Genomic DNA, 20,875 nt, shown 5'->3' with positions numbered 1-20,875 from the left:
AAAGCCCTTATTCTACTTTTGTGAATTGGGAGGTATTCTGGCTTTCTCAAATGAGTGGTGGATAAAATACAATTCAAACCAGAATACATGGAAGCTTCCAAATGATAGAAACAGAAGAAAAATGAACAAGATGGCATCATGAAGAGAAAATTAGTGAGACACTCTTCGGCTATACCGGTCTCCTATTTTTTTGCAATTTACAAATTTTCCTCTTACTAATGCCTAAGAGGAGGGGAAAGCAGTGCATGCTCCATGCAATGCCTTTATTCTAAATTTCATAGTCTGTTATTGAGAGACACATTTAGCAAGCCACTGCTTGCCCTGAATTGATAGCATGGAATGTTTGGGTTTTTGCCAGGTACTAATGACCTGAACTGGCCACCATGAGAACGGGTTACTGGGCTTGATGGACCTTTGGTCTGACTCAATAAGGCTATTATGTTCTTTGAATGTGTGAAAATTACTGGGTGGTCATGCTACAAAGTCTGTAATTTTGGCATGTTTAAAGATAATCACGTTCTATTTGACACATAAACTTAAATAGTAACAACAAATAATGCTATAAATTTTCACGTTGAAATTCCGAAATCAGAAAAATATTCTAGGGGGTTACTTTATTTGCCTCACCATGCGTGTGTCTATGTATGTATATATAGATAGAGAGATATACACACACACTTACACATTTATGAGATTTTCATATAATGGAAGTGACATGCATATAAATCTGCCTCATGCCTATTATTAGGGATATCCTAAAAGCCTGATTGACTGGTGGTCTCCAGAACTGGTTTGAGAACCACTGCTTTAGAATATTGATCTGGTATGCCAGCAAACACTTCTGGGAACCACCTGTTTAAAGATCCTCAGGGAGAAATACATTAGTTCTGCAAAATAATAAAGTGAATAATTGGGATGTGATTATGGGTACGTCTGATCTTTCTGATGAAAAATTTATCTAACAACAACAATAAAAAAAACTTACTTCCAAGCTTCCGCGTTTGATTGGATTTAACACTAATAATTTTTTTAGAAGATTTTCACAGTCTGTGGACATGTAGAATGGAATACGATACTTTCCTCGTAACACCCTTTCCCGCAGTTCCTATGCCAACAAAAAAAAGAAAAAGCATAAATTACCCTAAAGTGCTCAAAGGAATACCTGAGATATTTAAAATAATGACCTAACACACATTGGATTTCACAAAAATCTTACCCTGTTTTCTCAAATTTTCTACCCTGAAAATATGTACACTGTTTCATATAAGGTTATTACTAAAAAAAAAAAAAAAAAAGACACCACAGCACCTTTATACCCTAGTTTCCCCTAGTCACAGGATAACCTCCTGCACACAGAATGCAGTTTTAAAAATATGAAACCCAATGTATTGTGATGTCACTAACCATGAGACAAGTCCATTCTCTAAATATAGCTTTATAAAATACCATACCATAAAATACCTTTAAATTTTGGCCATCAAAGGGCAGTGATCCACTGACTAACGTGTACAGAATGACTCCAAGACTCCAGACATCCACCTCTGGACCATCATATTTCTTTCCTTGAAAAAGCTCAGGAGCAGCATAGGGTGGGCTTCCACAGAAAGTATCCAGCTTGCTTCCAACTGTAAATTCATTACTAAAGCCAAAATCTGCTATCTTAATATTCATGTCACCATCAAGAAGAAGATTTTCTGCCTACAATGGTAAAAAAAAAGTGATAGGCAAAAAAAAAAATTAAAGTTTGACATACTACAGATCAAATTGTTGTCTGAACTGTTTACAATAAAATATAAATAAAACAAACAATAGGCAATCAAATTGAACACAAGACAAGGACAGAAAACAACCGTTCAAATTGATAAAAAAAAGTTATGTTCTGATACTCATTTTTGCTGTGTGCTATGAACATGAAACATCTTTGAACCTTTTGAAACCTAATTTGGCTGGTGGCCTAAATAAACTTCAGTTTGTTTTGGACATTTTTACTTGGTTCTTGTTTACTAAGGAAGATTTTAAATACAAGCTACCTACCCATGCATGCACTCCTAGGCAGTGGCCTAGTGCCTTGTTAAAAGGGATCCTCTGGTTATAGAGGACACGCTGGGTTGAAGTTTTGCCACAACTTTGAGCGCTGAGGGAGTTAGAGGCCTGGGTGATACTATGGATACATTTTTCAACTTGAAATCATAATAGCACTATACAGATATAGCCTTCAATCCATAACCCTACTCCACACTGCCTACCAACCCAGCCAGCAGATTAACTATTTCGCTTAACTGTATCCATGACAGTTTGTCTGTCTTGTCTGTTTAGATTGTAAGCTCTTTCGAGCAGAGACTGTCTTCTTTGTGACTCTGTACAGCACTGCATACGTCTGATAGCGCTATAGAAATAATTAATAGTAGTATTCTCTCAAATGTACACATTGCAACCAATTATAACTAAACTTGTCTTGTATCAGTTAAAATCTACTGTCTCGTAAATAGTAGCCTTGGAAATTTGCTGTTCCCTAGGAATTCTCCAGAGTGCCTGGGAAATAGCCAGGCCTAGAGCAGGAACACAAATACTGTAACCTTACATAGATCGGTCATATTTCTGACATCGCAATCAATATGAACCAACTTGATTTAGCTTTTGTGACTTGTTACAATGCCTGCTCTTAGGGATTTAAAGGCTTGCAGAACTGATTAAAATTATTACCATGTTTCCCCGAAAATAAGACCAACCCCAAAAATAAGCCCTAGTCCCTGGATGCGCCGGCAGCAGCGCTCCCCCCTCCCACCCCGCAGCCGAACCCCCGCTGACTCTCTCATCTTTTCACCTCTCCCTCCCATCCGAACCCCACCGACCGCGAAACCTACTACCTCCCTCCAGAAAGCAGCATCGGCAGCACTCTAAACAGGTTGCTTCGTGGCCTTCTCCTACTGGGGCATTCCTTCTGCCACATCACTGATGATGTCATCAGCAATGCAGTGCACGGAAGGCCCCGGCGGTAGAAGGTTGCGAAGCAGTCTGTTTAGAGTGCTGACAATGCTGCTCTGTGGAAGGAGGTATGTAGGACTCATGGTCGGCGGGGTTCGGATGAAGGGAGAAATGGAAGGATGGTATTGTCAGTGGGGGTTTGGCTGCATGGCGGGGAGGGGGCTGCTCAAAGGTTCTGCTATAGCTGTATGGAAGGGAGGGATAGAAGCTGGGCAAAGGTTCTGCTGCACAAGGGAGGGATACAAAGATGCTGCAGAGGGAAGGCACAAGGGGATGGGTGAGATGGGAGGAAAGATGCTGCACATGTGGGGGAGAGAAAGGAAAGGGGAAGAATTGGGGTGGAAGAGAGGAAGGGAGAGATGATCATTGTACATGAAAAAAAAATAAGACCTACCCTGAAAATAAGACCTAGTGCGTTTTTTGGGACCAAAATTAATATAAGACATTGAGCTCCTTTTACGAAGCCGCATTAGCGGTTTAACACGCGTAATAGTGCACGCTAAACTGTCGACTGCACTAGATGCTAAAGCCTGCATTGAGCTGGCGTTAGTTCTAGCCGCATAGCACAGGTTTAGCGCGCGCTAAAAACCTGCGTGCGCTAAAACCGCTAACGTGGCTTCGTAAAAGGAGCCCATTATCTTATTTTCAGGGAAACACAGTAATTCTTTGACTTAATAAAATTTTGAACTGATGCGTGGCTGGTCTTGTTTCACGAGTTTTAATTTGTAAGAAACACATTGTGCAGAGATATTTTTGAGATGTGAAAGATCTACCAACAACTTAGCAATCAATTATGAAAAATGTTGAGAATCAAGGAAAAGATTATTTTATTTTTATTTACATGTATTTGATTACATGCCTCATCAATACAGACTTAAGTTTAAAAAAAACCTACCTATTAAAATCCCTTAACAATAAAACTAACATTTCCCTACTACCAAAATTACAGAATTTCCAAAATATAATCATTCTATTTAGCAATTATAAGGTCTCACTCTCCTGTCTCTAGAATAATGCCAGGACTAGTTTAACAGAAAGAAAAAGCCCATCCAATTTACCATGCAGTTTGAAAGGATCCCCCCCTTCTATTTTAGGGTCATTGAATCTGTTAAAAAAAGAAAAAAAAGAATTGGCTTGACGTAGAAACCAGGTCATCCTCTTCCAGCTCACAAGCTCTACAGCCAAATGAAGCTGGTGGTAGCCACAGCCCAGCCACAAAGCTCAGTCTCAGGTGGCCTTCTCACTACACACAAGAATATGTCAGATGCAACTTCAGATTTTCAAAGGTGTTGCTAAAATATTAAAATAATAAAACAAAATAATGACGTGGAGTGATCTTGCATCATTTCCCTGTCTCAGTTCTGGGCACTGTCAACCCTTTTGACTAGCACAGCTACATCAAACTCATCTGTAGTGAACACTTGCCTAAATTCCAGATCTGCCAGTGACTGAGAACATTCTTTTGAGGAAGGCTCAGATCAGTTTTCAAGAATTTCTACTAAGGACAGACAGAAAATATGTACCTTGAGGGGAAACTACTACAAAATTAAACCCACACACTTGGTTTACAATGTTTAGCTGAGCACCATGAAATACACTATTATGTATTTCCTTTGAAGCATGAGAATTTCTGCAGAGGGAACAAAACCCCAGCTAAGCAAAGCTCCTCTTTTTTTTTTTATCTATAAGGCTGAAACCAGTCACTCAATAATAAAGACAGCACTGTAGTTTGTCTGAGAAGTACTGGAATGCTGAAAAAGGCCATCAGGACTTTGAGAGAAATCAAATGCTTCATCAATAAAGTCACCTTTTACTAGCTTGTAGCTAAGGTAATAAAAGCTCACCATAGAGGCTAGTGGAGCCGAATGACAGTTTAACCAGTTAGCAGACTGCAGGAGAACATACAGAAAAAGAAAGCAACAGGAAAACCACTTAAATCCAGGAAAGCGCTTATAAAATGAAAACTTAAAATGAAGGAACCAATCTCCTTTAGCTTTATCCTTTATCAGGAAAGTATCACAATCATATTATATAGCCAACTTGAATACTGGGAGACTGGGCATCAAAATGACAGATGACATTTAATGTAAGTAAGTGCAAAGTGATGCATGTGGGAAAAAGGAACCCAAATATAGCCACGTGATGTTGGGTTCTATGTTAGGAGTCCCAGGAAAAGGATCTAGGTGTCATTGTTGACGGCGGCTAAGAAATCAAACAGAATACATTAAAAACCTCAGATGGTTAAGAAAGCAAACAGAATGTTAGGAATTATCAGGAAGGGAATGGAAAACAAAGATGAAAATGTTATAATGCCCTTGAACCACTCTACGGTATGGCCGTACCTTGAATACTATGTACAGTTCTGGTTGCTGTATCTCATAAAACTATAGCAGGATTAGTAAAAGTACAAAGAAAGGTGACAAAAATGATAAAAGGGATGGGACAAATTCCCTATGAGGAAAGGCTGAGAAACATTGTGTCACCAAAGTTGTTGCTCAGGTTACAGCTTCTGTCTCTGTGCAGACACAAAATATTACCCAAGTAGAGGGAGTAGTTCAATATGCACGCTGTCTTCAGCCTGAATCCTTCATGAAGGAAGTAAATGAACTGAGAGAGGAGGTGGCAAGACTGAGAAGCATCTGTAAAAATGAGAGGTACATCAATGAAATGCTTCATGAGGCATCAAAGATTTCCAGCAATGGAGAAGAGGAGGCTGTGCTCCATGATGCATCAAGATTTCCAGCAGTGGGGAAGAAGAGGCATTGCTGAGGGAGGAAAGCTGGAATCAGATTACACGACCCTGCAGGATTGATACTGTGACTCCTCCTGCCATTGAACTGAAGAACCAGTATGCTGTCCTGGAAGTGGAACTTAAGAGCATGCCAGGGAGAGGAAGGAACAAAGCTTGAAATCCACAATGTTCCTGGATCCATGACTACTAGGAGGCATAAGGTAGTGATAGTTGGTGATTCCCTTCTGAGGGGTACAGAGGTGTCCATCTGCAGATCAGACATGATGTCCCAGTAGGTATGCTGTCTGCCAAAATTCAAGATGTTACGGAAAGCTTGTCAAGATTCATCAAGCCTAATGACTCTACTTATCCATGTTGGCACTAATGATTCAAGTTTTATTTAAAATTTGATATACCGCTTAAAAAGTTGTCTAAGCGGTGTACAGAATCATAGAGTTAAAATTTTGGGGATACATAATTAGACAACAACAATCATAAATGACGCATTGAAACAAAAGAGATAGGGGGAGAAATACAATTTGCACTAGGAAAGAAGAATGATAAAGGTCAATACAGTAGGTAGGAAGTATGCTCTTCCTTCTTTGGGAGGTCTGACGTTTACTTAGCATAAGCATTCTTAAATAGAAAGGTTTTTAAATTTACTTTGAATTTGTCAAAGTGTGTCTCTTCCCAAAGGTGTGGAGGTAGAGTATAGGGGCGGTAGCTGAAAAGATCCTCTTTCTGGTGATATCATAGAAGAGATGGCATAGAGAAGGGATAGTTAGGAGGTGTTGGTTATTGGATCTGAGTGTTCTAGATGAACAGTGTGGGATGAGTAATCTGTCTATAAAGCCCGGGGGGGGGGGGGGGTTATTTTAGTCTTGAGGTAAGCAATAAGATTTTGTAAAGTGATTCTATGTGTAATTGGTAACCAGTGGGATTTTATTAGTAGTGGAGTAACACGGTCAAACATTTTTGTGTTGTAGATTAATTTGACAGCTGTGTTTTGAATAATTTGTTCTTTTTGGGTTATTCCTTGATATAGAGAATTACAGTAATCAATTTGCGAGATCACGAAGGAATGTAATAGAATGTTAAGAGATGAGGGTTCTAAGAGACTGGTGGCTGATCTGATCATTCCTAGATCATTCCTAGTTACCACTGAGCTTATCTGTTGATGGAAAGTTAATTTATCATCAATAATAACTCCAAGGATCTTAACGGAGTTAGAGAAGTGAAGAGGTGTCTAGATTTTTATTGTTATTTCATGAGAAGATCATCCCATTAGATTTCGAGGGGTTTAAGAATAACATAGTGGTGAGCAGTGTTCCCGCTAAGGTGCGTTGGCCTGCGCTCGCGCACAAAATATTACATCGCAGCGCAAAGTTTCTCTTCACAGCGCACACACGCGTCGCAAAGGTAAGGGGAGGTAAGGTAAGGGGACGCATTGGGGGGATTGCACTTCCCCACAATTGCCATGCTTCGGTTCCTCTTCTTCCTTCCTTCCTCCCCCCCCCCCCCCGCGGGACCCTGCGGCACCATCAACTCTTACTCCCTCTAATGTCGGCCCTGCAGCTCCAGACTTCCTCGCACCTTCTCCCCTCCCCCTTTGGATCGCTATTATTTTAAATGTTATAGCCGCGGAGCTGTATCCATCAGTGGAGATGTCTAACCTCGGCCTGCCCCGGAACTCTTACTGCAACAGTGACTTCCTGTTCCTGCCTAGACGGGCGGCTGCTGCAGTAAGAGTTCCGGGGCAGGCCGAGGTTAGACATCTCCACTGATGGATACAGCTCCGCGGCTATAACATTTAAAATAATAGCGATCCAAAGGGGGAGGGGAGAAGGTGCGAGGAAGTCTGGAGCTGCAGGGCCGACATTAGAGGGAGTAAGAGTTGATGGTGCCGCAGGGTCCCGCGGGGGGGGGGGGGGGGGAAGGAAGGAAGAAGAGGAACCGAAGCATGGCAATTGTGGGGAAGTGCAGAGCTGCAGGGAAGAGTGTTGCGGTACCCAGCTGGAGGGAGAAGGAAGATGAGGGAGGGAATTAAAGGAGATGCCAGGGCTTGGAGCATAGGAGGAAGGTATGCCAGTCTAAGGGAAAAGGAAGGGGGAGATGTGAGAGCATGGAGGGGGAGCGAAAGATGGAAGAAAAGGAAAGGAGAGAGATGCCAGAGAATCAGGGAAGGGGAGATACCAGACTATGAGGAGAGGTGTGGGAGAGGGAAGGCGAGGAGAGAGATGCCAGACCAATGGGGTGAAAGGAGAGATGGAAGGGGGAGGCATATAGTTTCTGGAAGGGGCATAGAAGGAGAGAAGATGCCATATAGGGGAAGAGAGACGGCAGACAGTGAATGGAAGGAAGAGAGTTACAAGAAGATGAGGAAAGGAGAAACCACAGAAGACAAAGGTAGAAAAAAATTTCTATTTATTTATTGCTTTAGGAGACATGTGTCACTGTTTCTGTGAAGCATTGTATGCAGAGTCCAGCTTCTTGCTGGTTCAATTTAACCTTTGTCTATGTATTTTTATTTTATCCCCCCTTTTACAAAACTGTGAAGCGTTTTTAGCACCAGCCTTGGTGGTAGCAGCTCTGATGCTCAGAATTTTATGAGCATCAGAGCTGTTACCTCCGTAGCTAAAATCCACACTACAGTTTTGTAAAAGAGGGAGGGGTTAGTTTGTGATTACATATTCCTTACTAGGCGAAGGTGTTTTCTGTGTTCTGTGTGTTCGAAAGACATGGTTTTCTGTTAGGATTGACGGTGTAGGATTGATCTGTGCTGGTCTGGCTTGTTTAGTTTTACAATGGGTGTATTGATGTACTGCTCACTGCAATATGTAAGATGCTGCCTTTTCCTAGGTACTCATGTGTGACGTGTGGTTTGTTACTAAAAATCATGTTTTTCTTACAGATGGGGGGGGGGGGTGCCAAAAAATGATGGGCCCCGGATGTTACATATGCTAGGTACGCCACTGTATGTAAAGATACCATAAAGCTGGCGTAGCAAAAACTTCTAAGTTTTGAGTATTTAACCCTCCCACAATCTCACGGGCACTCGTTTCAAGTTTATTGAGATTTTGATTTAAACGCAATATCAAATATTTTCAATGCGTATAACAAAAATAAATTTGGGGAAATAAATAAAACCATTTGAACCAGTGTTCCCGCTAAGCTGCGCTGGCGTGCGCTGGCGCACAAAATATTACATCGCAGCGCACACGTTTCTCGTCACAGCGCACGATCGGAAGAGGCGTAAGGCAGATGGCAGGGCGGCGAGAGGAGAATCGGGCGAGTTGGCTCATAACTTGCTGGCGCCCGATATTTTTGGCTCACGGTGAAAAAAGTTTGCTCACAACACCCGCCCGCTTAGAGGGAACACTGGTGGTGAGCCAATGTGTAATTTTTTCTAGTTTGTTGTTAATGTTCTGAATATCTTTGGGGTCATTTGGATCAATTGGGTGTATTAGTTGGATATTGTCAGCGTAGCTGTATATCATGAAGCCAACTGATTGTGCAATTGTAAGTAGCGGAGAGGTGAAAATATTAAAGAGAATGGGAGAAAGAATGAATCCTTGTGGTATGTCATAATCTAGTTTGAAATAATCTGATGAGGTTTGATCAATATGTACCTTGGAAGTTCGATTAGAGAAGATGGATGAAAACCATTCTAGGGCAGTGTCTTTTAGTCCCATGGATTTTAGTCTATTTAGAAGAAGTTGAGGGTCCATGTTGTCGAAGGCAGCTGAAAGGTCTAACGAGATTAATAGGATGGTTTTTCTTTGGTCGAGGAAGTTAAATATAGATGTTGTGAGACCTATTAAGGTGTGTTCAGTGGAGTATTGTTTTCTAAACCCAGTTTGGTTCGGATGAACATTTGTCTTTTCTATGAAATCATTGAGTTGACTGAACACTATTTTTTCAGTAAGTTTTGCGAGAAAAGGAATATTGGATATTGGGCAGTAATTGGAGCATTCAGTTTTGGGGGCTTTATGATCTTTAATTTTTGGATATATAATTGCAGATTTCCAGCTGTCTGGAAGTGTTCCTGTCTCTAGGCCAGTGTTCTTCAACCTTTTTACACCTATGGACCAGCAGAAATAAAATAATTATTTTGTGGACCGGCATCAGTCCGCAGACTTGTGGTTGAAGAACACTGGGCTAAGTCGTGGGCCAGATCCTGCCCATCTCTACCCAATCTCCACCCCAGATCCTGCCCCCATAGTCCTAATTGTAACACTATTTTTTCTATTTATTTTTCATATATACACTCAATATAATCTTATTAACAGCGCATCGATCGCACTGCGGACCGGCAGTTGAAGAACACAGTTTTGGGCTTGATGCACATGCCGGCCCTGTGGACCGGCAGGAAATTTCTATGGACTGGTGGTTGAAGAACACTGCTCTAGGCTAATTTTAATCATACCATGAATATACAGTCCGAAGATTATGAAGTATCATTTTAAGATTACCGGGGGGATTGTTTCAAGGGTACTGCCTTTGATATTCATGTTCTGAATTTGTTGTTTTATTTCATGCATTGTTGATGTGGTAAGAGTCGAGAATTTGCTTAATGGCACATTTTTTATTTCTGTATTAGGCTCAGATAAGATCTGTGTTATTCCATTCAATAGTTGAAATCATAATTGTTTTATCTTATTGGTGAAGTAGAGAGCTAAATCTTGTTCTGGAGGGTTCTCGGAAGTGAAATGATTTCGTTTGTTGTAAGAGATTTAACAATTGAAAATACAGCTGCAGTGTGCATTTGGTATAGTATTTCTTTTTAGCTAGAATTATTGATAGTTGTAGATATTGCTAAAACCCCTCTGAACATATCAAAAGTGACATCATGGCTCTGGGAGAGGTGGTGAAGCAGTCAGGTGTGCAGGTAATATTCTCGTTGATCCTCCCTGTTGAAGGTAAAGGCCCAAGCAAAGAAGCTCATATCCTGGAGATGAATTTGTGGCTGCGTGGATGGTGTCGTTGAGAGCGTTTCAGCTTCCTGGACCATCGGATGATTTTCTAAGGGCTGCTGAACAGGAATAGTGTACATCAGGGGTCTCAAAGTCCCTCCTTGAGGGCTGCAATCCAGTCAGATTTTCAGGATTTCCCCAATGAATATGCATGAGATCTATGTGCACGCACTGCTTTCAATGCATATTCATTGGGGAAATCCTGAAAACCCGACTGGATTGCGGTCCTCAAGGAGGGACTTTAAGATCCCTGGTGTACATCTATCCAAGAAGGGAAGACATGACTTCAGCAGCAGGCTAGCTAACCTGCTGAGGAGCCCTTTACACTATAATCATTGGGGCGGAGTGAGCAAAGCCCCCAGGTGAGTATAAGCCCTCAGGTAAGTGAATCACTAAATACCTCTACACAAAAGTGAAAAGGGGATAATGTCTGGAAAGCTGTATATACCAATGCTCAAAGTATAGGAAACGATGTTCTGGATCTAGAGACTGTGATGGAAGAGGCTAAGCTGGATTTAGTTGCTATCACAGAGATGTGGTTCATAGAGAACCATGACTAGAATATAGTTACAGTGCTCCCCCGCAAATTCACGGTCCCAGTCATTTGCGGTATTTTCCGACCGCGAAGGGGAGGCAGGAGAGGGCAGCTGGAGAGGCAGGAGAGGGCAGCCGGAGCGCCAGCGAGTGAAGGAAATCACTCATTGTATGCTCCAACTGTCTCTTCCTGTACTAAAGTTGGGCCTCACCAATCAGGAGCTGCTTTGACACGCTAAAGATGGATGTATGGCAGAAAGGGAAGGAGAGAAAAACAGCAAATGGATAAGGTGGCCCTGGATACAAAGTTAAGAGCACAGACAGAAGGATGTGCAGCCAGAAACTGGGAAAAGATGGTTTGGAAAACAAAATCACCAGACAACAAAGGCAGGGGAAATGATTTTATTTTCAATTTAGTGATTGAATTGGGTCAGTTTTGAGAATTTACAACTGAATTTGAGAATTGTCTATATTTTGCACTATTCAGGAAGAAATGAATTTGTTTCTATTTCTCTGGGGTTGTATTGCATGCAAAGTCTTGCATCTTAGAGTTTCGTTTGTATATATTAGTACTTTTAGTTTGTGGTCCTGTATTTGCATAGGGGTTATCTGTGTGAACAAGGCCAGGTGTTCTGGTAGGAATGAATGTTGAGAAGCACACCGTGCTCTGTTGATGCACAGATGGCAACAATTTGTAGATATCTGGGGCAGATATTTAGAGGTGGAGGGAGGAGGACAGTAGCTAGATTGTGAATGGAACTACATTTCCTGTATTGGATATAATTTTTTGTTTTAATGATTGCAGGACTATCCTAATATTCTAAGGTGGAACTGTATATATGAGTGATCCTTAGCTGTTCCTAGGGGTGGGAGGGAGGAAGGGATGGGGGAAGGGTAGGGGGATATTGGGGTTCATAGTGACATACTGTGTTGCAACAGAGTTGTGCAATGTTAGCTGATAGCACTCTGTGAAAGTTGTAGTAATACCAAAGGGTATATTATGCTGATACCTTTTATGCTGTATTAATGATTAAGTGCACTGTTCTGATTTTGTTTCAGTGGTTTGTATTTGTTGTTGCTATAAATAAAGAATTACACACAAAAAGAGAAGCATACAGTGTGCTTTGTGTAGTTTAATTTTGTGGTTAACCATTATGTGTTGTTAATAAGATTATATTGTGTATATACTGTATATGAAAAATGAATGGAAAAAATGGTATTACAATTAGTACTATTATGGGGACGGGGTCTTGAGTGGAGCTTTCGGACCCCACAAAACAAAAAAGTATTCCGCTGCCTATGCCTAGAATGACTATTTGAATAAAGTTGGTATTAAATACGGTAACATCTAAGAGATGAAAATAACCAAGTGGATCGTTGGAATGGTGTCTCAGGGTAAGGAAGGATTTATACTTCTATTAAGACTAATTTTCTTAATTAAAAATTTGGCCCACAACTTAGCCTTTGTCTTAGATTTCAGCCTCTTATGTGATTGCGTTTTACACCCCTGTCTTAGGGAGAGGAGAAGATAGTGGATGATGCGGATGGGCAGACCAGATGGACCATTTGGCCTTTATCTGCCATCTATCTATCTAATATTAATTTGTGCTCCAAATAACACCACTAGGACTTATTTTCGGGGAAACACGGTATCTACCCTTGATACTTGCTATGTTATACCTATCCCTCCTTCCCATCCCTTTGTACACCACTGACCCTCCTACTGTGTTATACCTCTCCCTCCCTCCCATCCCTTTATGCACCGGAACACCACCGACCGCCTTCCCCACCAGGCCTTCCTGCTCCACATCACTGATGACATCATCAGTGATGTGGCAGAGGGAAGGCCCCAGCGGGGTAAGCCACAAAGCAGCCTATTCAGAGCGCTGCCACTGGTGTTCCAGTGCACAAAGGGATGGAAGGGAGTAATCCTAACTAGGGCTTATTTTTGGGGTAGGGCTTATATTAGGACCTACCCGAAAATCATGCTAGGGCTTATTTTCAGGGAAACACCGTATGTTAGCTACTACTTTTTAAAATCACTCTGGATATTCAACCCAAACAAGGTAACTTCAGAATTCAAAAAAGCTTTATTCCATTTAAACATTTCTCTTAATAATTCTCCATTTTAATTGCTGGACTTCAAAACCCTGCAGCTTTATCTTAGAAAGTAAAGAGAGAATAATTACCTTTAGATCCCGATGAACAATGCACTTCTGATGACAGTACTGAACAGCAGACACAATCTGAAACAAAATGATAGAAAAAGCATAATAAAATGAACATTCTGCAACACTAGAAGCAAAAACTATTAATTTACAATTATCTAACTCCAAGCAAGCTAAAGACAGTTACTGTGGTTCAAAGTAAAGAGTGATTATCTTATAGTCCACATTGAAATCTTTCTATCTCTTTTTTCCCATAAGGAGGAATATAACAGATTTAACAGTATTGTGAATAAATGATGCAGTCACTTCTCAAGAGGCTTTAATCTGCAGATACCATCTGCTGCTTTTTTTTTTAAGGCATGGATAGGAACTTCCAGTCCTACCAGTCCTGCTCTGAAGGGTCACTGATGCTTGGAGCCGACTTGTTCCAAGGCAAGGAAGTCTGCTTAGGATGTAACTCTCCCTGTATTGGAGCTAGCGTGCTCGCAGGCAGCGCAGCGCTCCCTAGGCCCGTCAAATAGGCTTTCCACAAAAGACTGAAAAAATCTGAAAACCCCTGGACAGAAGACCCTGCAGGACCCCTGACTGGGGTCGTGGGACCTTTGCTGCCTCTACACGCTTATGCTTTGCACCCTTTGTTGAGTGCTGCTTCCAAATGAAATCTCTTCCCTGAAAGCCGGGCTTTTTGGGATTCTCCCGCCCTGGAGGACTTTAAAGAGGTTGAGCCTGAAGCTCCTGCCCTTCCTCCCACGCCCATCAGTACACGGAACATGGTTACTCGTCTGCCGACAAAGCTGCACAAAAAAAGGCATGAAACAGGGGCAGATGATCCCTGGGCAAATCAAGGGATTTTGAGGCAGAAAAAAGCTTTTGTAAAAAAGATCTATAAAAATATAAAATGGCCGCCACCAGTAAAATTTCGCCAAAAACGGTCCATGGCAACTTTCCTGAAAAATAAAAAAAAGTTTGAAAAAGCTGTTTTGGAGGTGGGGAAACCTAACTCTGACCCCAGAAACCCTCGGATCTACCTTTCCCAGACCCTATCCAATTTTTTCCATAGAGAATAATGAGGGTACTCACTATGACTTCTGGCTTCCGTCCCTCAGCAAACAGCAGTCTGTCTACAGGGAAAGAATGTCTGCCTTAGAAACTTCTAGGAATGAATCCACCACTGGAAATCTTCCTGGCTGCCAGTCAGAAGGACTCTGACTAAGAACTCTGAACCCTGAAAATCCACACAGCGTTTCAGGGGAGATAATTTGGCTCCGATATCCAGAGGGTTGTTACATAGGGGCCCCACAGCTGGCGCTCAAGCCTCTGATAAATCAGCAGGTGATCAAGCTCCCGGGAAACGGACCCCGAGCTCCCAATGGACCACAAAAATGGCTGGCTCCACAGGTACTCCAAGAGATTGGCCTGTGAGCAGCAGCCCGCCCTTAGCCAATCTTCCATTTGTGTCGCAAATAACTGAAAAATTAGTATTCAACCAGACTTCTACCTTTCTCGAAAAAAACTAACGCCTTCCATCCGAACCAAACTAGCTTTCGCCAACATTACTTCACAGAACTCTCTTTAATTGGACTAACCACAGCTATTCATTATTTAAGGAACCACAGGAAATCTGTATTATTAATCTCTCTATATCTTACAGCCACCTTTGACACCATCGATCATGACTTTCTCTTAAACAGACTCCATTCCTCTAGAATCTCAGGCGAATTTAAAGTAAGCATTAATAACTCTATATCGACAAACATTTCTCAAACATACAGCATTCCTCAAGGCTCTATTCTTTTCCCAATTCTATTCAATGTTTTCTTCACACTTGCTCAATCAATAGGATTCATAACCTTTGCTTATGCAGATGATATTCAATTGCTCCACCCACTCCACCCAGATAAACTTGAGATCCTAGAAATAAATTTCAAATTGATCAAAATTAGCATCAGAATTTGCTCACGCTGAACATTAATAAAACAAAAAGTATAATGTTTCCGGTCTCATATAAGGACACTTTGTCCTTACCTATCTGTATAGATTCCACATCGATTCTGAAGGACACAAAGGTTAAAATATTAAGAGTAATTTTGGATCAAAATCTGACCTTCCACGAGCAAATCAGCTCATGTTCAGAAATGCTTCTAGAAATTAAAACTCATACACTCAATCACTTCACTACTAGACTCCTCTTCATTAAACATTTTCATCCACTTCTTAATTTCCCACACTGACTATTGCAACTTACTGTATCAGGGCATTACTCAAAAAGAAATTCAAAGACTACAAATTCTGTAAAATACAGCAGTTAAACTCATATACCATGCAAAAAAATTTGACCATGTTACACCTCTACTATGCGATGTACACTGGCTTCCACACCGCATTACATTCAACATCCTACTTCCTCACTTACAAAACCAAACATTCTAACATCCCATACTTTTTCGATAAAACATTTGATTCCCTATATTTCAACCTGTGAAATTTTCTGTATTTCTATATTTTCTATATTTCAACTCATGAAATTTTCCATGATTCCACCAGAAAAGCCATTTTCTCCAAGATGGCGCCTTCTCTTTGGAATGCTCTTCCTTTTTATATCAATCAAGAGCCCTCTCAAAAACAGTTTTGGTCCAAAACCAAAACTTTCCTATTCGAGAATGTCTTTAATACTTAATACTTGAGTCTCTCTCTCTTTCCCCTCAAAATTTCATTCCCGACTCTCTCTACCAAACGCTTCTTTCGAAGCGAATCCCCACCCTCTTGTACTATCCTTACCCCCTCCCTCAGTTTAAATTGGGTTTTTTTTATCTCAATGTATTTTTCACAGCCCATTGTTTTTTTCCACCTGTCCAGTTAGTCTTATTGGTCATAAAAACCCCGCCCCCCCCACACACAAACAACTTATCAAGGAAAATACGAGAGAAAATGCAATTCTAGACTTAATTCTAAATGGACTACGAGGAACGGTGCAAGGTGTAGAAGTAGAAGGGACACTGGGAAGCAGTGATCACAACAGGATCTGTTTCAACCTGGACATGGGGCAAAACATCGATCTAGAACGACAGCCATGGCACTGACCTTCTGAAAAGGGAATTATGAAGGGATGAAACTCATGGTTGGGAGGAAGATAAAGAAGAGGATAAGCACTGTAAAAACACTAGAACAAGCATGGTCCCTTTTTAAGGACACAGTCACTGAGGTGCAAAATCTATATATACCGCATATCAACAAGGGATCCAAGAGGAAAAAGAACAAGGAACCGGCGTGGCTCATTGTAGTGGTGAAAGAAGCAATCAGAGACAAGAAGACTTCGTTTAAGGAATGGAAAAGGTCAAAAACGGACGAAAACTGGAAAAAGCACAAACAACATTCAAAGAAGGTGCCATAAGGCAGTCAGAGGGGCCAAAAGAGACTACGAGGAAAAAATTGCCAAGGAGGCGAAAAACTTCAAGCTATTCTTTCGATATATTAAGGGGAAACAACCCACAAAGGAAGCGGTGGGGCCGCTGGATGACCATGGAATAAAGGGAGTGCTAAAGGAGGACAAAGGCATCGCTGACAAACTGAACACATTTTTTGCGTCTGTATTTACCGAAGAGGATATACACAACATACCGAAAGCCGACAGGCTATACGCATGAAATGATGATGGGAAACTGGCTGGGTTGACGGTCAGTCTAGAAGAGGCATGCAGGCAGATTGATAGGCTTAAAACGATAAATCCCCTGGACCGAATGGCATCCATCCAAGGATAATCAAGGAACTGAAAGGGGTTATAGTTGAACTGCTTCAACTAATAACCAATCTGTCAATCAAATCTGGAAGGATTCCAGAAGACTGGAAAGTGGCAAATGTTATGCTGATCTTCAAGAAAGGTTCGAGAGGAGATCCGGGAAACTACAGACTGGTGAGTCTGACCTTGGTACCGGAAAAGATGGTAGAGGCATTGATAAAGGACCTTATCATTGACCACCTTGATGGACACAATCTGATGAGGACCAGCCAGTACGGCTTCAGCAAAGGAAGATCTTGTTGATGAACTTGCTGCACTTCTTCGAGGGAGTTAACGGGCAGATAGACAAGGGTGACCCAGTCGATATCGTAAATCTAGATTTTCAGAAGGCGTTTGACAAGGTCCCGCATGAACAACTACTTTGAAAAATTGCGAGCCATGGAATCGAGGGTGAAATACTTACATGGATTAAAAACTGGTTGGCAGATAGGAAACAGAAAGTGGGGGTAAATGGACAATACTCAGACTGGAAAAGCGTCACAAGTAGAGTGCCACAGGGTTCGGTGCTTGGACCCGTGCTCTTTAACATATTTATAAACGACCTGGAAATTGGTACAAAGAGCGAGGTGATAAAATTTGCAGACAATACGAAGTTATTCCGAGTACTAAAGATGCAGAAGGATTGTGAAGACCTGCAACGTGACAAACATGCTCAAGAAATGGGCTGCGACAAGGCAAATGAGGTTTAACGTGGATAAGTGTAAGGTGATGCATGTCAGTAACAAAAATCTTATATACAAATACAGGATGTCCAGTGTGGTACTTGGAGAGACCCCCTAGGAAAGAGACTTGGAATATTGGTCAAGTCGATGCGCGGTGGTGGCAAAAAGGGCAAACAGAATGCTTGGAATGATTAAGAAGGGGATCATGAACAGATCGGAGAAGGTTATCATGTCATTGTACCAGGCCATGGTACGCCACAACTTGGAATACTGCATCCAGCACTGGTCGTTGGACTTAGAAGAACACAGTACTATTCGAAAGGGTCCAGAAAAGAGCAACTAAAATGGGTAAGTGGCTGGAGGAGTTGTCGTACAGTGAGAGATTAGAGAAACTGGGCCTCTTCTCACTTGAAAAGAGGAGACTCAGAGGGGACATGATTGAAACGTTCACGATAATGAAGGAAATGCAAGAAAGGAAATGCAAGAAAGGAAAAAGCGGCAAACTCAAGTGTATGTATACAAACGCAAGGAGCCTTACAAATAAGATGGGTGAATTGCTGAAACAAGGCTGCCCTGTGAACTTCTAAAAGCTAAGTTACCATTTCATATTCTGCTCTTTTCACTGGTTTTCAGCATTATATCTGCTTAATTTCTCTTCTCCTCCCTGTTTCTTACTAAAAAAAAAATATAAAAAAGCACAAAAAAATCCTTCTCTTTCCTCTGTTAAATCTTATTTCTTCTTCCTGCAGTTTTGTTTAAAATACTATGTTTTAGGTGGTATAGAGCCTATATTTCTGCCTTACTAGTAGTCTTACTTATAGTCCCACCAACCCCAGGGACCACTATTCATATATAGAGACCCATATAATCAGGACTTCACAACCAATCAAGATGACCTTTATTCTATGCAATCACTGTGGTGCTTTAATTCCAAGACATACTATTTGGAGGCTTAAGGCTTGCCCCATCTGTCTTCAACTTGCCAGTATTAAGGAGGAGCTCTGCAAACTTAAACAGGAATTGAATACAATTAAAGCAGCTTCCATCACTCCACAAAATCATACCAACTTACCACCTCTACCTCAAAGAATAAAACAGCCCAGGAATAAATGGGTCACAGTAGGCTCAGGAAGACTGCGACATGTAACACAGAAACATCCACCTTCACTAATATTACCTCTACAGAATTCCTTCGCTCCACTAGTGCACTGCGATACTCAGGAAAACAGAAGGGAGGTGGGACTGGAACCAATGAAGGAAACTCAAGAGAACAAGAGCACCCTAAGTACAAATAAAAAAGCCAAAAACAGAAAACTATTACTGTTGGGGGATTCCATCATCAGAGGCATTAACCTTGGAACACAGGGCGAGGAGTCCAAAATAGTGAAATGTCTTCCAGGATCCTCAGCTACCAGGAGTTCCAGGCAAATACTGACTATAGTTAAGGAAGAAACTAAGGATTTTAACACTGATGTTGTTATCCATCTGGGAACAAATGACCTGGCCAACAACTCCACACTTGCAGCACAGAAAGCTTTTCGGGAGCTTGGTGAGGGCGTGAAACCTTTTGTAAAGACTTTAGCTTTTTCTGAAATACTGCCTGCATATGGAAAGGGAGAGCAAAGAGTGAAAAACACAGAGGACTTTAATAGATGGCTCAGAGCCTGGTGTCATCAAGAAGGCTTCAGGTACATAGGAGGATGGGGAAATACATGGAAGGACAAGAAGCTATATTGCACTGATGGGCTACATATTACTACAGCAGGAAAAAGAAACCTTGCAGAGAAATTTAGACAATATTTTTCCAGGCATTTAAACTAGAAGGTGGGGGTGGTGTATGTACGAAGGACAATTATAAAGACCACCCCCGGCAAAAGAAAAGATGTGATAGTAGTAAAGGCTGCAACATAAGCAATATCAGCAACTCATTTCTTAGTATTGCAACGGAAAGTGAAACGACACAAAAATCCATACGAAAAAGAAGATTATCGCTGAAAAATAGCTGGAAAGCGATGACCACAAATGCTCGCAGTCTAAGCAACAAAGTTCATGATCTGCAAGCTCTGATGTTAGAGGCAGATCTAGATATTGTTGCTATCACAGAGACATGGTTCAGTGAATCACATGGATGGGATGCAAACATACCGGGATATAATCTTTTTAGGAAGGACAGAGATGGTCATAAAGGTGGAGGAGTAGCTCTCTATGTAAAGATCAATATCCAAGCGACCGAAATGCAAGGGACCTGGGGAGAGGAAGAAGCGATATGGATTGCTCTGAAAAGAGAAGATGGAACTTCTATCTACGTGGGTGTAGTCTACAGACCTCCGACTCAATCGCAGCAAATTGATAAGGATCTGATTGTGGATATCCAAAAGTTTGGAAGGAAAGAGGAGGTTCTGCTGTTGGGAGATTTCAACCTGCCGGATGCGGACTGGAATGTTCCGTCTGCGGAATCGGAAAGAAGTAGGGAGATTGTGGATGCCTTTCAAGAGGCTCTGCTCAGACAAATGGTGACGGAACCCACAAGGGAAAAAGCGATATTGGATCTGGTCCTCACAAATGGAGAGAGTATCTCTAATGTTCGAGTGGGTGCTCACCTGGGTAGTAGCGATCATCAAACGGTTTGGTTTGATATAACGGCTAAAGTGGAGAGCGGCCGCACGATACTTAAAGTCCTAGATTTCAAACGTACAGACTTTAATGCAATGGGAAAGTACCTGAAGAAAGAGCTGTTAGGATGGGAGGACATAAGAGAAGTGGAAAGACAGTGGTCTAAGCTGAAAGGAGCGATAAAAATGGCTACGGACCTTTATGTGAAGAAAATCAATAAAAACAAAAGAAAAAGGAAGCCGATATGGTTCTCCAACCTAGTGGCTGAGAAAATAAAGGCGAAAGAGTTGGCGTTCATGAAATATAAAAAAACCCAAGAAGAGGAGAGCAGAAAGGACTACAGGGTGAAACTGAAAGAAGCCAAGAGAGAGATACGTTTGGCGAAGGCACAGGCGGAAGAACAAATGGCTAAA

The 20,875-nt window shown here is 41.5% G+C and overlaps 1 protein-coding gene across 13 annotated transcripts in view; it reads right to left on the bottom strand.

Moving 5' to 3' along the window:
- The window catches only part of MARK1 (microtubule affinity regulating kinase 1), a 229,325-nt gene that overhangs the window by 54,082 nt on the left and 154,368 nt on the right, over positions 1-20,875 (bottom strand). For all 13 annotated transcript variants that reach the window (XM_033936869.1, XM_033936872.1, XM_033936868.1 and 10 more), the window contains 3 exons: positions 13,413-13,469; positions 1,462-1,698; positions 986-1,105 (listed from right to left, as the gene is read on the bottom strand). In XM_033936869.1, coding sequence (XP_033792760.1) covers positions 986-1,105; positions 1,462-1,698; positions 13,413-13,469 — 414 coding nt within the window. The remainder of the gene's footprint in view (positions 1-985; positions 1,106-1,461; positions 1,699-13,412; positions 13,470-20,875) is intronic.

The sequence above is a fragment of the Geotrypetes seraphini genome, chromosome 3 (assembly GCF_902459505.1).
Source record: "Geotrypetes seraphini chromosome 3, aGeoSer1.1, whole genome shotgun sequence".
Classification (NCBI taxonomy): domain Eukaryota; kingdom Metazoa; phylum Chordata; class Amphibia; order Gymnophiona; family Dermophiidae; genus Geotrypetes; species Geotrypetes seraphini.
This window is presented reverse-complemented; position numbering and strand designations above follow the sequence as displayed.